General features: G+C 38.8%; 1 protein-coding gene across 1 annotated transcript in view; it reads right to left on the bottom strand.

Annotated features, from left to right (window-relative positions):
* plxna2 (plexin A2) overlaps positions 1-27,214 on the bottom strand; it is a 223,148-nt gene that overhangs the window by 115,749 nt on the left and 80,185 nt on the right. Inside the window, exon 4 of the mRNA XM_044110575.1 lies at positions 17,622-17,756. Coding sequence (XP_043966510.1) covers positions 17,622-17,756 — 135 coding nt within the window. The remainder of the gene's footprint in view (positions 1-17,621; positions 17,757-27,214) is intronic.

Below are 27,214 nucleotides of genomic sequence, written 5' to 3'. Positions count from 1 at the left end.
GCTGATGCTAAATAAAATGACACAGCTCTGCTTACCCAAAGAGCCATATCACATACTCCACAAATAATTAGGTGTGAATATTGGAGCTTTAAACCAATACTGTCAAGGCCAACACCTCTCAGCAAATCTTTCATATTATTTTGCTAAATTGAAAGATAAAACAGAGACACACACACACATTTTTTTGTATTACTCGACTTAGTTTGAGCTCTAAGATCTAGGTCAATTGAAAACATCAAGACATTAGAGAAGAAAGAAAGAAAATTATATTGTATCTGTTAGTAAGAACCTCATGCTATATTTAAACTAACACATTTAGAAATGATAACAAGCTGAGGTGGTTATTGAGCTAAAACTGATGACTTTGATCATTTTCCAATCACAGTTTAGTGCTTAACCCCCACTGAAAGCCCTTAGTTCCTGCCAGACTTGATCCCTGGCAGCTCATCAGGAGGAACAGACTGGTAAGAGACAAAACTGCCAGGGAGCAAGAAAGGGGAGGAGCAGGTCAAGCATGTGCCTTCTGACCGAGGTTTGAACTCGAAAACGAAGTGGCCATGACAATTAAAGCTAAACGTGAACTATTTAACAAATTATAAGTACTGTAACTTGCAATAGTATTAATCTTTAATTGTTGCATTATAAACACAAACATTGTATTTCAAAGAGAGTTTTTAAGACAGATAACACAGAGCACTGTCCAATTGAAAAGTGATGCTCGTTTTCCACTATTTTACACTTTTGTTGTTCTAAATAAGAATCTGAAAGTACAAATTGTTTTTATCTGCAAGAGAAGTATGGCTTCGGAGAATATTTATTTTCCAGAAAGCCAACGACGGGAAATATCCAGCTAAAGCTACACAGAAATGGGTTTGTCCTGAGGGTTAGGGTTATTTGAATATGTGGCATAAATTAAGAATTGATCATCACCATCCAATTCAAGCGTGCACTTTTTTTTGCAACAAAAAACATGTTTGTTAAGTTTTATATACTCCAAAACAATCAAAGCTGCAGCTGTAGTTAAAAGTGGTTCAACTGAAGCAAAGAGCAGCACATAAAATAATAATTAAATATAAAATTTATTAGATAAAAATAAGTGCAATTTTGTTATTTATTTCTTCTAATTCATAATGTTTTTCTACTTTCTATTGGCCTTTCATATCACATCCCAATGAACTACATTAAAGTTTGAGGATCTAACATCGCAAAATGTGGAAATGTTTGAAAAATATGAATTCTAACACAGGCAGTACTGCAGCAATAATTTTATATTCAGTCTGAGAAAGAAAGCAGAAAACAGTGATACGTAATGCTATTTTGCCCCTGCCTGTCGGACTGTATTTGTTTTCTACCCTCTATTATATCGTTCATAGATATCATAGAATCATTAAAACATATCCATTGTCCTCCAGCAGCACTGGTTCACCTTTTCCTTCAGTCTAAGCAAAGGAAAGAAATATGCTCATACAAACAGGACAGTGAACACATGCCATACTGAGCAAATAAACCAACCAGTTCTACAAACACTGCACTGAATACCAGTCGGAGTCTCCCAAACAGGCGGTCAACATTATAGTTTTAAGACGAAGTGTGGCAGCGGGCAACATAAAGAAGATGGAACAGTCCTCTAACCTCTGTTTATGTTTATGTGTAAGTGTGTTTAGATATTTACAACCCAAATGCCTAGAGGGCGGAGTCAGAGGGAAAGGTGGGAGGCAGGGGAGGGAATGTGAGCACAGAAGTAATGGAGTGAGGGAATCGACCAGCGAGAAGGATGAAAAATCCAACAAGTCAATGGAGCCAGGAGTTTATCAATTATGTATGTCCTCCATCGCCTTTTTGGTGAAGGAGAGGAGGATCATATGATAAACAAAAAAGGGGAATGTTGTGTGCACTTTCCATCATGCACACATTGAGTTTTGGTACATATCTAACTGCAGTCCTTGTTGCTGAAAAATCCCAGGAATGCTCTTCAATAGCCCCCATCAAAAAATGGATTCATAGCAATAGAGACATGGAGAGATATTGAATTTTCAGCCACTCCTTGCTATCTGTTTTTGCCTTTCACAAGGATACATATTTACTCAGTATAAGTAACAAAAAACTTTGAGATTTGCAAAGAAAACCCTTGGCTACTTATTTATGTTTGATTTAACCCTGTTACTTAAAATAAAAGCAAAGTGTCATGCAGTGCTAAAGATACTCCACAGCCTTTAGTTATCAGTCACACTTTCCTATTTGAGGTAAAGATGCTCAGAAAGATAATGACATTATCACATTAAAGTGCCTGACTTTTTATAGACCTTCTTCACTTTTATTTTCTACTTATCTTCACATCTATTTTCTTCTCTTTTCTTCCTCCTCCTAAACTATCATTTCCCCAACTCTTGGGTTCACTCTTTTCTGAGGCTGCTGGTCAAGGTGGCTTCCTTGCAGTCTAATTCAGTCAGGAGCCTAAAAAGGAGGACATTTTATCCATGCTGGCTGACCACTTTGAACTACCAGTTTCATTGTACCACACTTTCTCACTGGTAACAGTTTATTGACATTTAAAAAATGGAAGCGATGAGCTGCAGAGGTACCTTAAGATGTTTCTGGATGTGCAACTATGCATGTATGCAAAAATCTAAATAAAACAAAGTGGTAAAAATACTTTTGTTGCAAAAGGATCCAGCTCAAATAACCCTTTGCAATTTGAGCAAAATGTAATAAAAATCATGTTCTCTAATGTTTAGGCTTAAGTTTCTGAGGGGGTTTGTTTTATTTATATTTTAATTTATTTCAGTAGTTGATCTTTTAGGGTTGTCCGGTGAAATCTCCTGCTGTTATGAAGATTATGGTAGCCATTCTGCTACTTTTATAACCCAGTGTATTACCACCTGAAGAAGGACATTATGGTTCTTATTAATGCCCCTGACAGCTTTATTGAACCTGAATGATAAAATCCTGAGTTCACTTCTTCTGTATATTAAATCAACACTTACTTGGACTGACACGTCAAAATATTTTCTGTTGATTAAGCAACTTTGGCAAGCACAAGGGTGAAACTAAAAAATAAAAGCACAGTTCAAGTATTTGTTTACTTTATTTCAGCAACTTAAAACAATCCACTATTATGCACCTTATGTCAATTAAACTAAATGTAAGTGCCATATTTCTGCAATGGACTGCCACTGAATCATTCACATAAGGAACTTTGTGTTTTAATAGAATACATTTCTGCCATAGTGATATCATAAAAGGCTGCATTCTTCCACTTAGCCACCACCAGGCATCAGAACAAACTGTGTCCCTTAGCTAATGGCATCAGGTTTTAGGTAAAGCACCCACTTCACTGCCTAATATGATATGAAATCAGCAGTTGGTTTTGAAATACCACTCTTACATTGGTAAAAACTCTAATGTAATGGTTTCAAAACTATAACCCTTTATTCATTTTATGTGTCATAATCTATGCTTTGCTAAAATTGATCCAACTACATTTACATCTCTGCCAGACTTATTGTTAGGGGAAAACTAACCATAATATTAGTGGACTTGAACAGGCCAGCTAACAGCTTTGTCTGGGCCTGGGACAAGATAGTCTTTCATTTTCACTAGTTGCAAATGTAGTCATATTTACAGTTAAAAGATATCACTGATACTGCACTCTGTCTAATTCATTCTTCTTCTATCTTCTCCCCGACTCTCCTCTAACATCTTGCCCCTCCTGTCTGCTCCATACTTTGAATTTTATTTTTATTTTTATTGTCTGAACAGGTTCTAGATTGTATTCCTTCTCTAGAATGCTAGTGATTGTTGTAGTCAGGTTTATGCGTCTCTTAACAAGGTGGCACAACCTGCCAACCAAATGGTGGCAGGCTGGTGTCACCAAATGGGTGTTTCGGTGTGGAGTTTGAATGTTCTAATCATACATAACTGTTTTCAATAAACTCTAGGCTTCTAGCAAAGCAGAAATGGTCGTTGGATTGGTCTGCCAATGTTAAAATAGCTAAAAACATGATAGCATAACATTTGTTTTAGCTCAAAAAGTTTCACTAACTCAAAAAAAAAATAAATAAATAAATAACTGTGGACATAATTATGGACTAATTTGTGATTGTGAGTATATAATGATATGTCTTCCTTATTCAACACATTTTTTACAGCATTGTGATACCAATTACCAAGATAAACATAATAATCAGGCTTCCAAATCATCATATTGTTACCAACTTCATATAGCTTGAATCTTTTTTCTTCATTGCCTGATAATGTCAGATTGCAGTCTATTTCAGTTAATTAACATTTAACGTCTGTTGCATCTTTGTGTAGAACTCAGGGTCACCTCATTTTAGCAACAAAGAGATGTGCATGGCCTTCCTCATTATAAATTTATTTATAACTCTGCTTTACCGACTGCACTAAGTGGTAGCTTTTTGACTGGTTTCCTTGTCATTCAATCCACTTGTGTTGACCTATTTTTACCCACCTGTCCGGGCCGCTAGTCTGTGTGACAACCTTCATGCTTGTCGCCCCACTGTACCTCTTTCGATCCATTCCTGCTCTCGTCTTTGTCCAACTTGTCTGAGTGTCTCTCAGTGGGATCCCAGACTGTCAATGCAGCCAGTAATGAGGTGTATGCTTCAGTCAGCATGTGAGGAGTTAATAAGGAAGCAGCACAGGCCATCACACATCAACAGGCATTGAGTGTGTGTGTCATATGTGTGTATGGAGAGTGTGTTGGGAGCCTCCCTGGCACACTTAACGGCTGTCTGTCGACCAACGGGAGTATTGATTTGCAGTGGAAAAGCAGACAGAGATGAATTCTGATCCACAGAGGGACTCTGCAGCGCATGTCTGAGTGTGGTATTATTATTTTTTTTTTTTTTTGTAAGCATGTGTGCGTGAGTGTGTAACAGCATGTGTGCGTGCGCAAGTGAGCATGTTTGTTCTCTTTGTTTCAGCCTCTCTTCCAGCACACACCATGTACATACAAATGAAGGGTTTGGATACACCCTGCTGCTCTCAGGGCTGTTGCTTGTGGGTACACATGTGTGTCTATGTGATGAGTATTAGTCTGTGAGGAACAAGATGGAGAGACAGATAGGGAAGGGGGTATTGATAACTAGGCTCAGGTGGTGAGGAACACGTCATCTAATCTAAAACTATGCGTGTGTCTGTCTATGATTGTTTATGATTTATGTGTTCTGCACACACTACTTGGGCAATATGCAAACTCCAGCTCAGCGGGGCTTCCACACTGAGATATTAATGGGATTCTGAGGTACTGGTGAGGCTCTTCAAAGACCTCATCAGACCTTTTAATAACATTCATGATTGATTCCAATTTGAGCCTTTGGTGAGAATCAGAAACACAAAACTTGATGGAAAACTTTTACATCGAAGAAAATATTATTAGATTTGGCTCCAAATAAATTCTGTGGAGTTAGAGAAAGAAAGCAAACTGCGAATGATCTTGGTTGGTGTGTCTGAAAGTGCCTGGGTGTCTTTGTTTGGCAGTAGAGGGAAAAAAATCAACATAATGAGCCCAAACTGCCTTTGTGTCTCACTCTCTTCGTCTCTCTCTCCACCCTCTGTCTTTTTCTCTCTCTCATCGCACAATTTTCAGACAGCTGCCTCTGTGCAGCCAAATTAACTGCTCCCCAGTTGCTTTTGGAAAGTGGGAATTTAATAAACATTTTGCCTCCGAGGTACATAGTGCTTGTGGTTCCAGAACTCTAGTTTTAATTGCCTTGAGTGATAAACTGCAGGTTTCAGACACCTCACTCGACATGTTTTAGCCCTTTACTGAGTTGCTATATCTGGAAGCTCTGTTATCCTTATGGTTCCAAATATCAGATCTAACGGTCATCAACATGGTTATATTTCAAATAAGAAAGAAACATAATGTACATTTATGGTTTTGTTTACCCTGTGGGTTTTCTGATGTTCTTACTCAAATATTGTTTTAAAGTTTCATTTATTTTATATCTGAGAACATAAAGGAATTACTGCTAAACATACAAGATGTCAATTATACAAAACAAAAAAATAAACAGTGACTTGGGAAAAATAAAACTAGGATGTACAGAACTGAGTTAGGCCCTATCTAGAGTAACAATAATGTTTTGTCAGAATCAATTCACATGCAAACTGCAGTTTCTAAATGCTTTCTAGAGTGAGTTTATTTAAAAAGAAAAAATATTTTCATTACATCCATGTGAACATAAAGGCTTTCTGAAAACTATTAAATATCTCAAATGCATGTAGCATTTTGGTTGATGTCTAATTTTACGTTATCATATTCTTTATGCCTACAGGTGATCTTCGTCTCACTAAAATCACACAAAAACACAGATATATAGCAACTATCCAAACAGAAAATAACTATAGGAATGGGAGCAGACATACAAAGATAATCATTTATAGGAACACATATATTATGAAGTGATGTACATGCTTTTCGAAAAGTACACCAAAAAAATAAATTGAATCTGCAATGGGATTTTTGGATTTTAAAGCATACTGTTATTTCTTCTAGGCACCAAGAGTTTTAAAAGGGTACCTGGCCTAATCTAATATCAAATACACTCCCATAGACAAACACGTACACATATTAAATCCACACTTGCACAAACTAGGCAATGAAATAATCCATCACTAAGGTGGAGGCAGACAGTTTTGTCAAATGGAGCCGCAGGGGATCAAAGAACAGCATTGTGGAATTGAGTTCTTCCATCGGACGCTGCTCTGACAGCAGAGAAGAAAGGAAAAGAAGACAGGAGAAAGGGGTGGAGAAAGGTGGGGAAGGGTGGGGACAACTGGGGAGTATTTTGCACAACTCTGACACATGGAGGGAGGGAAGGCTTGAGCTGCCATGGGTGCACCATCAAAAGCAGAAGTTTTCCTGCTGTGTCCTGTAAACCTGGCCTTGTGAAGGACAGACGAAAAACATATTGCAGCCCTGGCAGCATAACCATTATCAGTCAGTAAAACACACACTCACGCACACTTTTGCAAACAGCTAGGCACAAAAGGTCACCTGGGTTTCTGCCAAAGACAGCGTATGAACTCAAGGTCTGGCTAAAAGGCAACCAGTGACAAACTCATTCACATGTGGCACACACAGACACACAAATTTTCAGTTGGTCAGAGGGCAGCTGGTGGTGTCATAAAATAAGCTGTCAGTACATCTCAAACAAGAAAGAAGACAAGCACACCAGAGACCTTTTCTCTAAACACCTGGACCAGAGTTGATGACTGAAACTGCTGCAACCCAACTGTTTTCACTCAACCTAAAAACGGTATACAACACACTTCACACACTCACTGGACTCCACTGTCAACACTTGGAGAGAAAGGAACTAATATACATGAAGTGGGACAATGAAAGCAAGAGTGAGAGAGCAAGAGAGACTTTCAGACACAGCCTCCCCAATTATCGACCAAACATTGCTGCTGCTTTACTCTTTGCCTGGCTCCTGACAAGCCCTGGTTCCTTCAACTGGCACTCGTGTTTCTCCCTGACACTCTCTAGGCTTTAATTAGGCTTGTAAATAATTATTGCAATTAAAGCTAACAATTAGGAGGACTGAAGCACTGCCATTAGTCTCACAGTAAATGTCATGAGCATTCGGCATAGGCGCTGGGAGGAAGCAGACAAATCCTGGGCAGACAGTGAGAGTGAAAAGAGACAGAATGAGGTGCAGTGGGGAGGTGCAGAAGGGGGACTGTATGAAGGCAGCTGACGTAGTCTCAGCACTTAATTATAGAGCTGATTATTCTGGTAGGATGCCTCCCGGACCATTCCTTTTGGCTCGCATTTACAAAGTATACATGCACAAAATTCTGCACTGAATATCCACAAAGTAATTTCAAACCTCAGTCCAGCACAGAACCACCAGCCTCCAGTTGCAAGTGAAATCTGAGATTATAATAAACATTTCATTATTATTGATTTTTTTCCCCCCACATATTCAGTTTTCAGACATTGTTAAAGATTTTTCTTTATCAGTTTAGTGCAGCTCATACCATGATTTGATACACTCAGAGGGACACATTGTGCATTTGAGGTTAATTTTGAGGATGATTAACATAAAAAAAAACAATGCACAGACAATTAGAACATAACAGAAGAGCTGTAAAAATAGTCCTAATAGCAGCATGTTACACAACAATCAAGGTGACTCAAAAGCTGGATAGTCATCATCAACTTCCATACATGTTTGCTTAGAAAATAGCTAATAAAGAAAATCAATGAAAAGTTTGCTTGGAGGGAAAGTTTACACTGTCGCATTAAGACAATTGTGAAGCAAATCCCAACCACAGTTTTGAGAGAGATTCACAGGGCTTAACGGTCCAAAATCCTCATTTTAGATGAAAGTGGGTTTCACTTTTTAAATTAGAAATTAAGGTCTCAGAGTCTGGAGGAGCAGTGGAAAGGCAGGAAAATTTATGTTGCTTGAAGTCCCAGGTGAAGTTCACACAGGCAGTGATGATTTGGGGAGCCATGTAAATTTGCTGGTTTTGGTAAAAGATAAAAGTTAGAGTAGTCACCTACCAGGAATGTTTTGACATTTGTTAATTTCAAATTCCAACATGACTCGACGTCTGCTCACACTGCCAGAAATATCAGTAACTTCTTCATTGACAATGGCATCTCTATGCCTGATATAGACCAGTAAACCGACCTATTCTGAACGTCACTGACAACTTCTAAAGTATTGCCCAGATGAAGATGAAAAACAAGAGCCAACAACGCAAAAAAAAAGTTGGCATCTCAACAATGCCAAAGGCTAATAGCCTCCATGACCCAAAGCACTGATGAAGTCATAACCAAGTATTGATACTGTATGTATTTTTCAGCAGATTGTTTTTTTTGTATGAAACTCCTGTGTGTGATTAATCTATATAAAAATAAGTTGACTTTTTGATAAAGTTTTCAATTATTGAGGCATAACTGTTTTTGTTTTTTTTATGAGCAACAGTAAACCTACCAGTTGGCAGATCTCTCAAACAGGAAGGGAATCGGACTTTCCCAGAATCAGGCATCTTTATTATGTTCTATTACGCCACGAGGACTGTGAAAGTTAACTGCACAGTCAGTGGGTTTACGCTTATCACCGAGAGTCACAAAGTGAAATATAAACCTGCAATGCTAAACTTGAAATTCATTTATTTGCAGTAAGCTTGTCCCATAGATTAGGTCAAGCTACAGATTACTCAAATTAAATCCAGATGCTCTGCTAACATGACATGATGATCTAGCTTCTGAGGTTAATGTGAGCACTATGGAATACTTTGTTCTGACCTCCACTGTTATAGCAAGAGCCATGTTGGTAGGGGATGAGAAGGAAAAAAGGGGGGACAAATGGGATGTACAAAGAGGGTCAGGCTGGGACACTGGTGTGCACAGGCTTCTTTTAATTAACAGCTTGATGGGGGCTGACAGGACGTGTGCTGCTATCAAATAATGAGGTTAGGGTTGGTCAATAGTTTCAGGGCAAAAAAACCTGATTAACACTAATCCTAGCTTAAGTCAATTAACAATGCCAGTTCAGGGATTCATGCAAATGAGGTGCTTTTGTGAGGCGGGCTTGCAAAGAAGGGTGCACATGGAGCACGACATTCAGACATGTAAAACATCAATAGAACATAGCTAAAATGGTGAGGGGACACTTATTAGTGAGCATAAGAAAGCAACAGAAGAGCAGTGAAGCGTAGCTCGTTTCAGGGATATTAAAGCAGATCTGCATAGTAACACCGTATGTCTGTTTGAAAGGACTTGGTTAAACCTTGAGCTATCCATGACCTCTGACCTTTCTCTGATCAGACACAGAACATACAAATAAATGGCATATGCAACAAAACAAAACATAGACCACATGTTCCAATAAACATGCAAACATTCTATCGGTCTCTTTAGGTTGGAAAAATCCACATATGGAGATTAGAAATTAAGAAAACAACCTCTTAAGAGGTGAAACAGAAACAATTTCCATTTTTTACTATGAAAGATTATGATGTTTAGGTCATCTAAACACCTATATGTTGTTCACAGTGTAAGAAAACCTGTACTCACTCCTGTTTGGCATTGCCTGGCAATTGACCTAAAGCCCTGCCCCAAGCAGACGTCTATTTATAAGAAAGGAAGACAAGTAGACTGCAAGTGAAACATTGCAAGAGTGCAATATTAACATTAATACTGAAGTACTCTAAAAGTCTAAAATAGACTTAATATTTTATACCTTTGTATTATGCTGTTAACTTTTTTGCTCAGCTCTGGTCTTACACCAGAAACATCTGTAAGTGCGTATCCTTATTTTAGGTGCAGACAGTAAATGTTGCAAAAGTCATCAACAATATGAGTATGTTCCATTTTAGAAAGTGTTTTAGGGTTTTGACAAAAAATAATTTATCAATCAGAGCTTCAGATTAATGAAATCTAACAAGCGGCAGATGGACAATGCAAATGGAATCTAATAAGTGGCAGATGGGCAATGCAAGTTATTTTTACAATGAAAAGCTGAATGGCTTCATCAATAAGGCTGACCGTGTGTATTGACCACTCGTGAATAGCAACAGCGAGGCTGCCTAAGAATCAGCAAAACGTCTGAGCGTGAAGTTTCATGTTTCAGCTTTAGATTTGTTTCTCAGCTGAAAAGCAACCAGTGAGGAAGCAGTCATGCGAATGATTTGCTGGCCTCACCCTATAAACAGCCTCTAAACTGACCCTGCTGTTGTGCTTGCATCTCAGGTAGAACTCAAACGGCAATCTATCAAGACCGATGTCGTCTGCTTGACTGATGGCAAGCTGTCCCAAAGATGTTGTACTTCCACATCGAGTCTCCGTGTGACTGGGGAACAGACACAGATGTGTGGTCCATGTGTTGCCATATGGCTTCACAGTTTTCCAGAGCATGACAGAAAACATTAGCTTGGACCACTTCTTTCACATAAACAGTGGTTCAAGCCAAAGTATTGGACTACATCCTGGGTCATGACACACCAGATGGGGGCTCTAGATATAAAAGTTTCACTGTATAAAAAAACAGTTTTTCTTTATTGACTTTACCTTCCAAAAACATGGTATTATTTCTTGCACTGGCATGATCTTACAGCTTAACTGCCCTTGCACAGAAATTTAAACAAAAATGTATAACATGACCTAATTGCTTCAACTTGAAACAACACAAAAGTATCCTTACTATTATGATAACGTAGTCATTGATGGTTTTTGACAGGTAAATTCTCTTTTCTCTAGTCACAATAATAGCAACTTAATTTGTCTCAGTCTGGATGCAAAAAGGAGGAACTGGGAAAAAAAAGGAGGGTACTCTTAGGGAAAACGGGTTCCAAGAACAAATCATAGAAAGACTTAAGGGCTTGGAAAAACAACAAATCCATGCACAGAATTTAAATTTCACAGCTGAGCAACTAGAATAAATTGTTAGAGCTGAAAATATGAGGTTTTCTTTTCTGTAATGTAGCCATTTTTTTATATTAAAGTAACAGATGAAGGCAGGATGGGACACAAACACTAGAAGCTGACAGGATTTAATGTTTTCTAAAGAGCCAAGGGTGTACTGAAGAGTGACAGCAGCACATGGGTGAATGCTGTATGGGTCTAGCCATAAAAAACGAGCCAACTTTCTTGACTGGCTCAGTATCCCTCCATTGGTCAGGAATTTCACACTCATCCTTATAAAGAGCCTGCAATTAGAGTGCTTCTATTTCACTGGGAACGCCATTAAATCTGCAGAGGTCTATTATGTATGGTTGTGCGCAAAAACCTATAAAAATTAACAAAACCATTCAAGGCCACTACAAAGTCAAAACCTGTATCCCTTCGCTACATTTAAAGAAATTAATACATGTGGGATTTTTCCTGCTAAAAAAGCTTTTTTTAACCGCCGTTTTGAGCTGTCAGTGGTAGGACTATGCCACAGGTTCCACTTCAAAGCCCTTTCACATGTTAAATCTTGATTGTTTCCCATGAATAATATATTACAGCCTGGTCTTTGTGTACTGGCTTCTGACCACAACTGAAATAATGCTGCTGCTAATTCTCAACATGATGTGTGCCCACCCTTATTATCAGGGCCAAATCAATGCAAGATGAATCAGAGTCTTGTTACAGAATGAGTTTAAGCCATTCATTTCGGTGCTGCATAAATAAAAGAACAACAATAATCCATGTACGCTGTTCAAGACCTTCACTGAACTCCACTGTGTTTCATGTCCCTCGGTTGACCTAATCCTACAAAAACCTTCACAGAGCTCAAAAAAAAAAGAAATGCAAATTCAGATCCAGTTTTAATAAAGCAGCTGAGGTTGTTTGTATTTTTGGGCACAGAAAAAGAAAAAAAACATGAAACAGTAAAAAAAAGGTGGGGGTGGGTAAAAGCAAGACCACTCCAAACCCTAACACAGATATAATGCTCTACATTTGCATGAGCTGGCAAAAGCAACTCATAAGCTCTGCTGCAGCTGCCATTCAAACATGAACGCTTTGTCCACCTGTTTGATTAGACCGCCAGTTGGAATTGTTATTGCTATAGCATACTGCATCACAGTCAGCACAGCATATCTGGCTTCATATTCAGCCGAAACCCCAAAAAAAAAAATCTGAAAAACAATTCCCTGTGCTTCACAATGAAATACTTGCAGATCATGTGAACTACATTGCCATGTGCTTTGATCCACCAGTGGATGATGTGGTATTCAGCTTGAAAACAACAGCTTTTGATGCAATATTAAATGTTGTGAGGTGGATTTGGGAATGTAAGACATTTCAGAGGGCATTTCATATGACTTGGAGGAAAAGAAAGCAAGGATTCGACAATGTGTCCAGGAGGCAGCTCAGCTGAATCCACCACAACAGTTATGACCTTTTCTGTTCATCACTGGGTTTGCCAGTGGCATTGCAACCAAGTCAAGTACCAAAACTGTGGGAATATATTCTTGGATGTAGTAGCAGCAGCAAACATAATCCTACTACATGAGGCACTTGTCATGTGTAGAAGTCCATCAAATTTATCAGAAAAATGACAAGAATGAGCATAAAAAATTAGGATCCTGTTGACTTTTTACAAAACCTGCATATAAGCGATACAACAGATTTTGAAAAGAAATGTCTCCCTTTTCCTGAATGTTGACCAACAGACCATTTACAGGACTATTTTTAGCCCTCTAAATAAAACTAGACACATCTAGTGGCTAATTTGAAATTAACAATTTGAAGCAACATGTCAACAAAAATAGTCTTTGAGGCTCAAGATCAGAAATTTATGGACGCCTACCAATAAAAACAAGACAATATTTGCCAAAATGTATTTCTCTGTCTTGCCTGTTAAAAAGAAAAATCTCCTGCTCAGCCACTTATTTACAACACTTGTGTAGGGATTCGATCATGACCTGCAAACAAGGTCTTGTAAGTTAAACAGTTTTGACCTTCAGCATCTGCGTCTTTATAAGCAGAGTTTTCCTTATCCTCATACCACTTTCTTGGTATTTGCTATAAAATGTTTGCAACTAATCCCACTAGATCTGAATCTGAAATATTATTATTATGTCAGTGGAGATCTAATCCCCCTGGATCAATCTTAAAACTAACTGCACCAAAAAGAGACAGAAATCAGAGTTTAAATTCTGTTAAATACACTGTATATCAAAGTTTTATCTCAGTACAACCACAAACTTTCATGTTATCTGATTTTTGATAAAGTAGATCACATTTGGTAATTAGAGTAAAAGAAACGTCATGAAAACCAAGAAGCAAACCAAACAAGTCACTTCACAAAAGAAAAAAAACTTGCCTCTACAAAGCAAGATTGTTTCCCTCTGAAACTTGTCACAAGCCAAGTAGGTGACAGATCAAATATGTGAAAGGCCACACTTCTATTAGCAGAATATATACTTTAAAACCATATCACATTTTGCTTTCACAATTATGCACAACTTTGGTACAAAATTTTTATTTTTGAAATAGTTTGCTGCGTGTAAAAAAAGTTTAAGTAGTGAGAATATTTTCACTGCAGTGTCAGAGGAAATATGCACAAAGTCCTCAGTATAAATTTTGGGAAGAAAATCTGCTTTACTTAGACATGTCAAAATGGTCAGTGATGATCCAGCACCTTACAGCAGGACAAGAACCACATACACAGCACTGATGCTGCTGATGGAGAAGAGGAAACAAGGCCGCCAGGTCTTTTCACCAGTTCCACTGCGCTGCCCTCACATTGCGCATTCTCAGGCTGTCATTAATATTACTGCTGGCATTGTCATTACATCTACTAAGCAAAGCACCATTGAACATGACAGCAGGGTGGGTTGAGTACAAAACAGGAAGAATAGCATCCACTATTTGAATATAAGGAAGTAACAAATGAGAACCAGATAAAAGAAGGATGCCTGTTGAGTCTAATCTGCATGCTCTATGTTAATGAGCAATACAAACACATTTTTGAGGAATTACCCCAAAAGCATCAGGTAAACACCGTTTGAATACTGAATGGAGAACAGATGCTTGAATGTATGTGTAGTGCTAAAAGGCCAATTTTTCTTCCATGTGTGACTGGCGGAGCTGGTGAACTCTCGGCTATAGCACCTATGCAAATAAACATAGTATGAGCGCTTTGCGTTTGTACTTTGACTGCTTGTTTGTATATTTAAAATCATAAAGATTCTGAACCTGGCAGGTGTGAGGGCAGAAGTGAGAACGAGCCCAGGTTCACCAGTGTGGCCTTGCTTTGCAAATATTACACTCAGTTCCTCGATTTCTCTTTCTCTCCTCCAGCCTCATGTCTCCCTCTCTTCTGTTCACTCCCTTTCCCACTGTGCCAAACACAGAGGGCTTCTTTGTTATTCCAAGTCGGAAACGCAACTAGAGCCAAATCTGCCTCGGTTCCTGTTTGATATCATCCCTCCTTTGTTCTCCGCCATCTCCCAACGCCATGTGCTTGGCCTCAGCCTGCATCAGTCAGACTCACGGGAACAAACGGACCTCAGACAAGATATATCCCGTGATAACTCTGGATGTGTGATTGGGGGTGACATTTAAGCCGATGTTGCGATAAAGGTCAAATAGATGTCTCCCACTGAGTGCAGCAGAGCTTGTTTAAGGTATCTGCTGTGTAATGTACAGAAGATAGCATCACAGATCTTTAATGCATGTCCTTAGATTTCAGTTGTTCAGATCAACCAAAGCGAGAGCAGTATGAAATCTGAAAGACTGTTGCTGCAGAGTCAAAAGAATCCCATAGTAAAGCAGAAAAAGCAGAACTGAATCCCAATTCAACCAATCTGTCAGGTGTGACTATCGAACTGTATCGTTAAACATTCAAGGCAGCATCTCCAAAGCAGCTGAACATGTGTGTGCGTGAGTGCGTGTGTGTGAATGCGTCTGCTTCGATCTTCTCTAACCCCTGCAGAGAGAGACAGAATAGTCTACAAGCTGAATACTAATAACATCCACAGACATAAATTCTCATTCAGATGACTAGCAGTTATGAGCTCAACATCAAACGTGTGTTTCATCTGTGAAATAAGTGGGAATAAAGGATTTAGTAAACATGGGGAAAGTCATTTCAAACTCCATGCAAACTCTTCTTAACTTGTTTAATCTGTCCAATTCTCTGTTTTCTATATTCTAACTGTGCATGGTATTTATTTATTGAAACTGACTCTTAGTGATCTGAAAAGATGTAATTAAATTCAAGTTGCCAAATTAAATATTTTGTTGCATAAATTCTGATAAAATGAGAGGCCAGAGACTTTAAATATTAATTTTTCCCAGAATAATTGGAGGGATTTTTCATTCAAGTACTAAATTCCTGCTGGGTCAAATGATACGTTTATGTGGTTGTTTTATTGTTTATAAGTACATGGCTTAAAAATGCAGAGCAACTTATAAATTACTGAGTGAAAAAAAGCAAACTGCATAAAAGGTACCTCAATAAAAAATAAGAAAATATGCAATGTATTCTATTGATTCAATTAGAGCAGACTGACATATATCATGCATTCTATTTTGGGGAATAAATAAGTAAATAAATGTGGATTTCACTGCTTCAACAATCTCTGCACATGTCTCATGGGTTAAAACTGTTACTGTTAAGTGCGGCTAAGCTATGGCCTCTGCTCCCATTGTTCTGTTGTCTTTTAATCGAGTCCAAGAAACTTTAGAGCACTTTATCCATCCCTCTGTTGACAAGCTTCATGAAGATGCTCATTTATTTTTCCAGCAGGACTTCACACCTGCACATTCTGCCAGAAGAATCTGATTTAATGGCCGTAGCATCACTGTGCTTGATTGGCCAGCAAACTAGCTGACCTAAACACCATAGAGATTTTATGGTGTATTTTCAGATGGAAGATTAGAGGCACAAACAAACCTGATGAGTTGAAGGCTGGATCTAAAGCAACCTGAGCTTTTTGTGTTTATACCTCAGTGGTATTTTCTCAATGTTGAAGACTGGAGGAGAAATTCATGAAAAACACAACTGCATTCAAGTACTGAATACCCCACATTCCTTGAGAAGTTTTACAAATCTATTTCCTACTGTATATTCTAAGAAACTGAATTTTGGAGTTCCATTAACTGTAGGCCATAATTATCAAGATGAACAAAAATAAACATATCTAATATATCTCACTATGTGTACTGAATGGATCAGATTTCCACTTAGTTAAATGAAAATAATATTTTTAAACTTGCTACCAAACCTCTTTGTCAAATTGAAGACAAAAAATAGAGGAAATAAAGACTCCTGCTCTGTATAAGCTCACACCTGTGCAGGGTGGCCAGTCAATTTTTGATTGTGTTCAAAGAGCAGATAAGGAAGTGAGGATGGTAATTCATCAGTTGACACTCTCGGCCTCGCACGTCGCCTGTCTCCGGGGCGGCCTCGCCACAGAGTCTCCTGCAGTCGTTTCTGTTCTCTGCAGCCTTCTCACTTCTCCTCCTCTTGTCATGTCTTTTCGCTGCAACTATCTCCTTTTCCCCTTTTATCGCCCGACCTACGTGCTGTCCTTGCGTCCCCCCTCCCACCGGCGTCTGGCCCCATCCTTTCTACCTGTGGCGCGCGTCGCGTCGGCTGTACTGATGGCTATCGGTCGCTTACTTTTTCGCCCTTCGATGCTGTGTCACTTCATCAGGAACAAGAAAGGATGACCTTGCACTCTCTGTTCCTCCCTTTACTCTAAGTCATGCACTCCCCCAGCTGTCCCTCTTTTTCTCATTACTCTTTCTCTCACCACAGCCAGCCAAAGGAAGGAGTCCTTCACCTCCCTTATTCTCATTCTTACCTAACCCTTTTCGTGTCTCTATTTCTTTCTTTGTCCCTGCCCTCATTCTCCTCCTTCATTATCAAACGCTGTCAGAATGTCTCCTCCTCCTCCCCTAACCCCCCTGCTGTGCCACACAAGTTATTTATAGCCAACAGGAGCTGGTGGATTTGGTAATGTACAGAGGTGAGCCATCCTGGGCCCTACTGGAGCCACACAGACTCTCCCTGACATTTAAGCATCTGCATACGCACACGCAAAACGCATTAAAACCCATCCGTACTCCTGTTAGGATAAGTTGTATAATTAGGGAGCACAAGTTTTAAAAAGCCATTAAAAATATTCACGCCTACCTGTCTATCAGACATGACGTAGAGGTAGCTGCGGTCCAGGGAGAAGGCCATGTCTCGGAGGATGGGGCTGCCGTCCTTTATGACCGAGATTGTCTCATACTGGACGCCACCATGAGGAGGACCATCAACACGAATCTAAGAAGAAGAAAAATAAAACAAGAGAAGACAAACAGGTCAGGCAGAGCTATTTATATCCATGTCACACCCAGAAACATGAAAACAGATGAGCAGAAATTGACAAGAATGACAGACGAGAGTCACAAAACATTTGTCAACATTGTTCATCATTTACTGAGTCTGAGATTCTGTTACAGGAAAATTCTGCATGAAGGCTTTTTGTAAATATGGTGCCTTGCAAGATTAAACTGTCACGATAACGCTGAAAATAAAAATCTATGTACTGTATTAAAATTAACACAATGTAGAACATAACTTTGAACTGAAAGAAAAATGACCCATACGAGGGATGTTGTTTTTTCAGTGGCAGGAGGGATGTTGGTTGGTCCTGCTGTTTGTGTGAATGGCCCAGTCAAACTCAAAACATAAATCCAAAGAAGAATCAGTAGGAAAACTTAAAAATGAATGGTCAGAGGTGCTTCCCATCCAGTCCAACTAAGGTGTTTCACAAAAAACAATAAGCAAAACTTCAAGTCTGCCATTGTTAGAAGTTGATGAAGAAAAAAGTCAAATAAGTTCTACAAATCTGACCAAGAGAGCTGAATACGAATGCATTCCTTTTTTATTCATACAAAATGGTGAAAACGACCAAACATTTTCTTCCACTTTACAAATGTGTACAACTTTTATTGGCCGTTTACTTACTGTGAAGTCTTTTCTAAATAATGTTTTTCAAATAGTAGACTGCATTTATCCTGTTTTAATGCAATTGTGGCTATATTGGAAGAGCACATTTTGCAGTCAAAGTTTTGCAGTGTGTACCGGTATGAATTTGTTAGTATAACTGGGTGAATTTAGCTCTGATGACTGGAGAAGCACAGCAAAAATGTAATCCATTTGCAAAGCCCCAAAGCACAGCTCTAATTACTGCAAAAGGTGGTTCTAGAAAGTCTGGATTCATCAGAACCAAATATTAATTCCCATCACTTTAGATTTTTATTTATAAAAACATTTCTGAAATGTTTTTTTTAATCATTTTCTTTCCACTTATGGATTATTACATGAAATCCAAATAAGATACGCTGAGGTTTGAGGTCACAACAGTTAATATTAGATTTATAATAACTAAAATTTACGAATCTTTATATTTGTTAAACTCATTTGTAAGTACGAAACATGTGCTACAGCTTGGAGGATTATTTATTTATGAGTTCAAAGGAGTCCTCTGGGAGTATTTGTAGTTCCTTTAGTTACAGAAACTTTGAGGGATTAATTGCTGATACAATTAAGCCATTGTGAAACCTTAGCCGTATTTTCCTTTCTTCCTCCTTCTGATGAATGATGAATTCCCTCACTAGGACTTTGAACTTCAAGCCAAGACCACCTTCCTGGAGAAACAGTGGAAAAATGGAGTAATACGTCGTAAATCAGGTAATGTTTCTTCACATTAAATCATGTTGACCAAATATGTAGCCACAACAGCACATTTGAAAGGGGAGGGTGCAAGTTTATTGATGTGGGGCGTGAGAGATGTCTATATGATGTCAGATGTCACAGATCCCTCCCCCAACCATCAAAGATGATGTCTCTATCATCTGTCCATTCCCGTCTGCCTCTCTCCACCCCAACATTCATCTGTCTATTCGGATAGTGACATCCCCAAAGAGCAGGCTGCCTCACTAAAATATAACTCAAGAGGGGGGAAAGTCAGGGTCATACGTCTGTCAAACTGGGAGGGTGAAGAGGTTTGGGAGTTGATGTGTGCACACACACAGTCTCTTGTTTGTTTGTGAGGCAGGGAATGTGTGTCAAAACCATTAGATAGTCATGTAAGGGGGGAGAAAAGTGAGGTAGGTTAACGGTGGGCCCTAGAGATTGACCGCTTGAGTGGAAGAACTCAAACTGGTCAAGCCTTCCGTGTTTGACCTGCGTCTGACCCGGGGGGACCAATCCTGGAGCCGCTGACAGAACATATGTGAAACCCATATGTGGGGAGGATGGAGGACGGATGCGGGGGCCGGGGCCATCTACGTCTGGTTACTGACACTGCAGCGAGGAGGGAGACCTCAGCAAATATGCTTGTCCATAAAGCATGTCAGCGTCAGGCCATAACAGAGCTGCACGCTGTGATATGTGTCCAAGCAGGCCGCCGCAAGGGATCATGAGATAACCCGACCTCCCCGCCCGCAGTTCATCTGAATCAGATCTCTATCACACATTCTCTCACTACTGTTGGGAGGTCTCTCAATTCACATTTTGGCCAGAAGCACAACTGGTGCAGGGGAATGTTCTAGCAACAAAGCCCCTGCTCTGCAGGTATAGTTGGGGAACACTGTGGTCGTGTCTGTGTTAAATAAAAAACATAAATAAATAAAAAACAAATACCTGGCGAATAAGTAAAAACACCTGAATTTATTAGCATTTTGTCTCAATGCAAATACTGGGCCATGAATTGATTTTAATCAATTAATAAATAGAGCGATGTCAACACACCCAGGCAGCCATCTTGTTTCTCAAGCACATTTTACTGTTTTTATTTATTTGGACTTTGAAATCTAATCAACTCCACGACAAAGAATAAGAGCGAGGATTGGTTGTTTTAGTGGACAAAAATATAGACTAAAAAAATATGAAAATAAAGTATTATTTTTACCAAAATAAGGTCGTAATATATGAAGAATGAAGTAGTAATTTTAATTTTAGTAACTTCAACAAAAGAAATAAAATATTATCCAAGCTTTTCTCTCATTATAACAACCTTTTGCTGTAATGAGAGAAAGAATTTTGTTGTAATTTCAAAATGTCTTTCTGGTAAAATTTTGTCATTATTCTATTCATATCGTGACTATATTTTTGTAATTAAATATACATTCCCATAACCAGGCCCTTCAAAAAAAGCAAGCAAAATAATAGGAAATTGGATCTGGCATCAAAAAAATCTGAGATTTTATTTTTAAGCCATATCGCCCAGCCCTAGAGCTAATTTATAAACCAAATTTTCTTCAGTCTAACTTTACTTTAACGTTTAGGGTGCTTTAAAAGCACAACCTGGTCAAAGTTTGCCCTGTTTGACCCTGCATTACATTTCAGACGAGATGAGAATGCTGCAACCAGGTAATACTCTTCAGACAATCACACTCGCCCTCTATTAAAGGAAAAACAATGCATTGAAAGAAACCCTGCAGCCCCATAGGGCTGCCTTTGGTTCAGTCCGGTCTGACTCGGTTCCCCATTTCAACTCTGCAGTTATTAGGCAGCTCCTCTCTTCCAGCAGCATGGGAAGGAGACAGAAGGAAGGGGGGGAGGAAAGGTGAAGATAGATGAGAGTGTTGGAAAAACTGTCTACATTACTTGAGGGAGTCCATGGGTTGCATTTAACGGTTTCAAAAAAAAAAAAGATGACAACATCTTGAATTATAGATATTTAAACAAATTGCTCTAACACACAGTAGGCAACTAGTGTTTAGATTCACGCTGCATGTGGGATTTGATATCCTTCATGTACAAACATAAATCCAAACACAGCAGTGATGGTGGAAGATAACGGAGAACAGAAATAAGTGTCCTCAGGCAGCAAAGAGTGGGAGGCAAATCCTGGAGCTGGAGCACTGCTTTCAGATTTTGTTTTAGCTTTCTTTGGACTGTTGTATTACAACATAATTCGAAAGGGAACATTTAAAACTCAGTTATGAAATTGCAAAGCCATCCCTGTGGTCCCTTGAAATCACTTGGGACATCAATGCCTTTTGATGCATTCGACATTCGTCTGTCTTCACTTTGTGTTTGTATAGATTATTATGCTTAGACCAATGTTCTCTGGTTAGCTTTAAAATCTGTATGAGAAATTTCTGTCGGATCAATAATTGGTAACATTTTCAATGATTAAATTCAGTATGAGGCTTACTATGCAATACACAAAACCAATCTTCCCAAAACAAATTTCATATTTTTGAGCTAATGGATGAAGCCATCGATCATTACTAAATATAACATTTCTTCAAACATTGCAAAGGTGCTTCAGTTTGTCGAGTCCTCCAGTATGTTTGCAAGTATTTTGCTGATACACTTTTTTTAGTATTAGTCTAGGTAGTATTTGAAATAAACTGGCAGAACAAGGTCCCACTTGAGAGAAAAGGAAATATATGTAACTTTCTATGCAAAAGAATCCATTAAAAAAAAGGGGGGTTTCCAAAGCATACTACCAAGTCCAACTTTAAATGGCTCAAAAAGAAACAAATCGAAGCTTTTGGAGTGGTCTAGTCAAAGTCTAATTTTCAACAGTTTGAGATGCTGTGACATTACTTTTAACAGACCAGGCTGAAAACAATCCAGTACAGTTTATTGCAAAACACCACATCAATGTAAAAAACGTACTGCCAGTTACTGCAAATGCTTGAAGTGGTTGTTGCCATGGGTGACATAACCAGTTATTAGGTTTAAAGGGCAATTACTTTTTCAACATGGGAAAAGGTTGGTTTAGGTTGCCCCTTAATAAACCAAAACACAATTATGATTTTGCAGCCTTGTAATTCTTGTTCCGTCATCACATCCGATTGATTGAACAACAGCACAGTTAGTGAAAAATGAAAAAAAAAAAAAAAATTGCAATTTGCAGTATGAAAGAAAACAAAAGAAAAGCCATCAAAGAGCAGGTCTCAAACGGAGGGTTGATTCAATAATTCACATAAAAGATTGATCGGTTTCAAAAAGCACATCACCAACATCATTTGTTCTCTGTTAAGACTCCAACTACATGTATGTTTTATGTTATGGTACCTAAAACTAAGAGAACTGGGGATTTGAGTTGAGGGATATGTTGGAGGGAAATGATGGCAGAGGCATCAGAGGCCTCCCCTTGTGGCTACAAGGGTCCATGCCAGAGGGGGGCTTTTGATCAGGGCATGTAAGCACCCTGGAAAAGCGTTTGAAGGTTGACCAAACTCCAATCCAGATTGCCCTTCTCCCTCTTCCTCTCTCCACCGCTCTGCCTTGGTCTGTGGTTTTGAACACAGTGCCAGACAGTGGATCACCAACTGTGAGAGTCTATGAGAAGCAATTTGCTTGAGTGAAAAGGGCTGAATAAATCCTGGCTAAAAGTGCAGCAAATGTGTGTCTTTGCAGTGCATTATGGATGCTGCAGCTCAGAGATGGAAGGAGAAATAAAGGCCAAAACTGTCATTCATTCAAAAGACACATCCCACCCAGCAAGACAGCTTGTTCTGTCATACCATAAAACTGCTCGGGAGCAGCTAAAGCAACAACAAAAACCTTTACACATAAAAAAAAAACCAACAAAAAAAACCTAAAAACTAAACTCCCCAAATTCTTCTCTTTTAAGGCATCCAGACGTACACAGTCGTGTAAAAGTATTTTCCCTTTCTTGTTCAGGCTTAAATATTGCAGATCAAACAAATTTCTGTATCAGCCAAAAATAAACTAAATAAAGATGATTTCCTTTCTAAGACAAAATAAGGTTCCCAAACAATCCTGGACAATGAAAACATGCAACTGTCCCCAACATCTAAAAGCTCTTGTGTCACTTCTGGCACAAGGGCTGTTTGGCAGACACAAATTCAACAACATCAAATATGTTTATTTGTAGTGGTTTTCATAAAGTATCTTTCCCAATGCAGACTTTTCATTAAACAAACTCCCTGTTTAAGATCATATTGCAGCATCTCAGATTTAAGGCTAGTCACTAACTAGGTTACTGAAACCTTCATTTTCTTTAGTTTATTTGTGACATTCAGAAGTGGATTTTCTAGACTGCTTTGGATCATTGTTCTAATGCAAAAACAAATTCATTTTGCTTTTTAAAATGTTGTGCTGTAAGGTTTTGCATCTTGTGTTGCAGAATGTGTTGCTTTTTTAAATCTTTCAGTTTACTACATACCAGCAGGCGTTTCTTGTTTAAGTGATATCTTGAATCAGATGTGAGTGTGCCAACTAAACAAAAACATTTAGTTAATCATAATTTATGATTTAACAAGAGGGATCAATTACATTTTCATGTAGAGCAATACAGGCTTGCATAGCTTTTTTTCTCTGAATAAATTAAGTCAGCAATTGCAAAAATAAATTTGTTGCTGTATTTGTCATATTAAAGTTAGCTTATGATCAAAAACATTTAAGAAAAGCAAAAAGAAATGACTTCTCTAAACTTTCCCATCTGGATTTTAAAGCCAGACAGCACACAATATATAGTGTTTGTTCAGCATTAAATACTTTTTTTTTTCATTTAATAGCTCAGCTGCTAACTATTACCTGAGAGCAATTTTCTTTTCAGATTTGTCGAAATCCTATTTTTAACTATTAGCCTTGAGGGATGTTAGTTCTCTGAAACCGGAGATGCTTGTGCACAGGTAGCTGCCAAGCCAAATACAGATCAGTCTGAGGGTGTAGATTATTTTGCCTCTGTATTTCAGCTAGCAGAGAAGACTGTAAGCCTTGTATGGGAATCTTTACCAAGTCACACAAGGGAGGTACTCTGCAAACCTTGTGTCAAAAATCTAATTGTATGTTCCCCGCCTACACATTGCACTGGAATAGCGTAATAAGAGTTGAATATCTGCAAAATGTGGTTTTCTGGATAAAACTAAGAAAATTTCACTTTTCAGAGAGTTAAAAGTTGAGCTTCCTAAATATCCAATCTGACAGCTATCTGCTTATCCAGTTCCACAGTCTCGAGAGCGGGAGTGACAGCCACTGCTTTTATCTGCCTGATCCCACACACTGGATTAAATTCTGCAAAAGTACACCACCACTACACACTTCCACGCTCTGTCTCAAAGCACTGACCCCTCACAGAGGCACCACAGGCACCACAGCTCCCCCTTTCCTAAGGGAAAGGGGGAGCTTTGTCAAGTAAGGTCAAACCAATTGAAAACAAAAAGCACAGGTCAGACAGATTTGACAAAGGCTACTGTAAATCTTATACAATCAAATCCAATCCACCTGATGAAGCCCATCTTGGCCTCTGGTAAATGGCTTGAATTTGATGCTGAGATTGCTCTGTGGCTTGGACCAAATGGGCTAAGTGTCAGACTGACAGGATTTTGAGACCAAGTCAAGCTTGTCAGGAGTCGTCCATGATTTCAAAGGCTTTTGTGACAAGACAGGCACTCTGGTCACAAGACAAAGACATTTTCACTATTCTGTAACGTACACCAAACCTTGAAAATATTCTATTTTTACACACGCAGATAATAACAAGGCACAGTAGGTTTGTGTGATGGGAATTAAAAATATATATACAGTATAAAACAAGCAATTTAACTGAACATAAAAGCTCATGATGCAGCAGGGGGTCCAGCTTTATATAAACCTTTATTTCTTCCTTTAAAGTTCATAGATAAGGGGTTTGTTTAGCTAAAAGCCTCTCAAGTGAATATATGAAGGTGAGAAAGAATAGTGGCAGAGGGGTGTGAGGTGTGCTGACAGACCCACTGACTATCCTAATGGATAAGCATGCATGACAACACAAGCCAGGCCCTTTAGGCATTGAGATGAAGGAGTGTGAAGGGATGAGTGGTATGCGTCACAAAAGAAAAAAAATCAAAAATACACAAGAAGCCAAAGACAGATCAAAGCACAATGATAAAGGTATAAAGAGTGATTTAAAAAAAATTATAGACCACAAAAATCTAACTATCGGGAAGTTAAAAAAAATACAGCTACCAACAGCAGTAGTGCTGATGAAACATTGCAGTTATCCTGTTTTAGATTCCGTTCCAGGAAATCCTAAAATGTTCTGATTCACTGTGTTTCCCTGCTTGATGGAGTCACAAAAGAAATTACTACTGCCATTAACTTTTCACTTTATTTCTTAACTTTGTGTGCTGTCTGGCTCCCTTCTCTACTTTTTATTTTACACTCCCAATTATCTGGCAGAAAGAATGTTACTTTACTTCTTCCCTCACTCACAAGAAAGACAAATTCAGCTGTTTAGAAATATTTTCAGTAATAAGAAGCGGGTACACCATTCTTTAGTTTTCCAACTAAAGAATGGAGTGCTCTAGCTGAAAGCCACTCGTCACCATTTCTAAGGTAACATATTTTTAGAAATACAGTTTGAAGAATATACGTTTATCAGAAAGATTAACCAGCCAATATCAGATTTTTTATGTTACTTAAAGAGCAAAGGAAGAATATTCTGCACAGTCAACATATGTTTTATTTATATTTTTGTGTCAACAAAAGGGAAAATGCAAAAGAGCACAATTTTAGTGGAATATTCAACTTATAACTTCAGTAGTAAAAATGATAGTTTTTTTTCTGTTTTAAGTAGAATGGATCACATCCCTTTCTGGTTAATATGGTGAGGTGTATTCTTAGCCAAGGTTTTTAAACTGTGGCCTATGGGTAAAACAGGCAAATTGATGGATACTATTATTAAATTTTAATGCAAGATGCTTTGAAATAAGAAAATGGGAGGGATTTGTTAGAACTTGATGTGAATTCACACACAAGACTGACTAAAATCAACTGCTTGTATTCAACAGCCTGAAGAAGACACGGCTCATGTGTCCAACCCGGAAACCTGGCTTGAAATGTAGCAGACTACTGTATTCCTTTACTTGAGTTGGAGTAGGAATAACCCATTCAGCTGGTGTGTGTGTGTGTCTCCCTATTTCCCTTTCTCTTCTCACACTGGGAGAAAACATGGAGCCTGTCTCCACCTCGATAACGCATCTAATCCATCACTGGTGGCAGGCTGAAGAATTCTGGTGTCAACTGCAAGCGGGATGGAGAAATGCACAGCGTGCATGTGTGTGAGGTGGCTCCCACCAGCACTGCATGCTGTCTCTTTTGTTCGTGTTCCTGTTGTACATTATAAGCTTCCACGAGGCTCACGTTAGCCTGTTTGGCCGAGTGCACTATGTGTCAATTCCCCTTGGACAGGCTGAGGTTGGAGAGGCCAGGCTATTGTGACAGGGGAGAGGAACCTGAGAGAGGACAGGAACCGGGTGATGAGGGGAGAGGTAAGGAACACGGACAGTTGAGGGGTTTGGAAAAAAGGTAAGGGGGAGAAACAGACTGCATTCTCAGGGGATGATGTAGCAGGAAAAAGAGGTAAATTACAGGAAGGGAAACAAGCTTTAAAGGAGAAGGTGGCACTATATCTGCAAAAACGACCCGAGCCTCCAATCAATACAAGAGGCAATTGCTTCATATTTTTGGCCGGGCACCATAAACTTTATTGATTTCCCTCTATCCTCCATGAACAAAGCAGTTAACCCTTTACTCTACAACACTTCTCCGCATCCGTTTAAACATTAATAGAAGCTACTGCAGAGGACAAATCACACTTGATGGCATTTGGAGTGAATCGTTTTTTCCTGTCATCGATTTGCTGTAAATATTGAAATCAGAAACATTTTGTTCAATTGATCTCCAATGAGTCCTGACAATGAATCATCCAAAGGCTTTAGTACCTCCAACTTGCCCTTAATTGCCTTTTAGGGCTTCTATATTTC

Source organism: Gambusia affinis, linkage group LG01 (assembly GCF_019740435.1).
Source record: "Gambusia affinis linkage group LG01, SWU_Gaff_1.0, whole genome shotgun sequence".
NCBI lineage: Eukaryota > Metazoa > Chordata > Actinopteri > Cyprinodontiformes > Poeciliidae > Gambusia > Gambusia affinis.
Note: the sequence above shows the minus strand (reverse complement) of the source record. Positions and strands in the feature narration are given on the sequence as shown.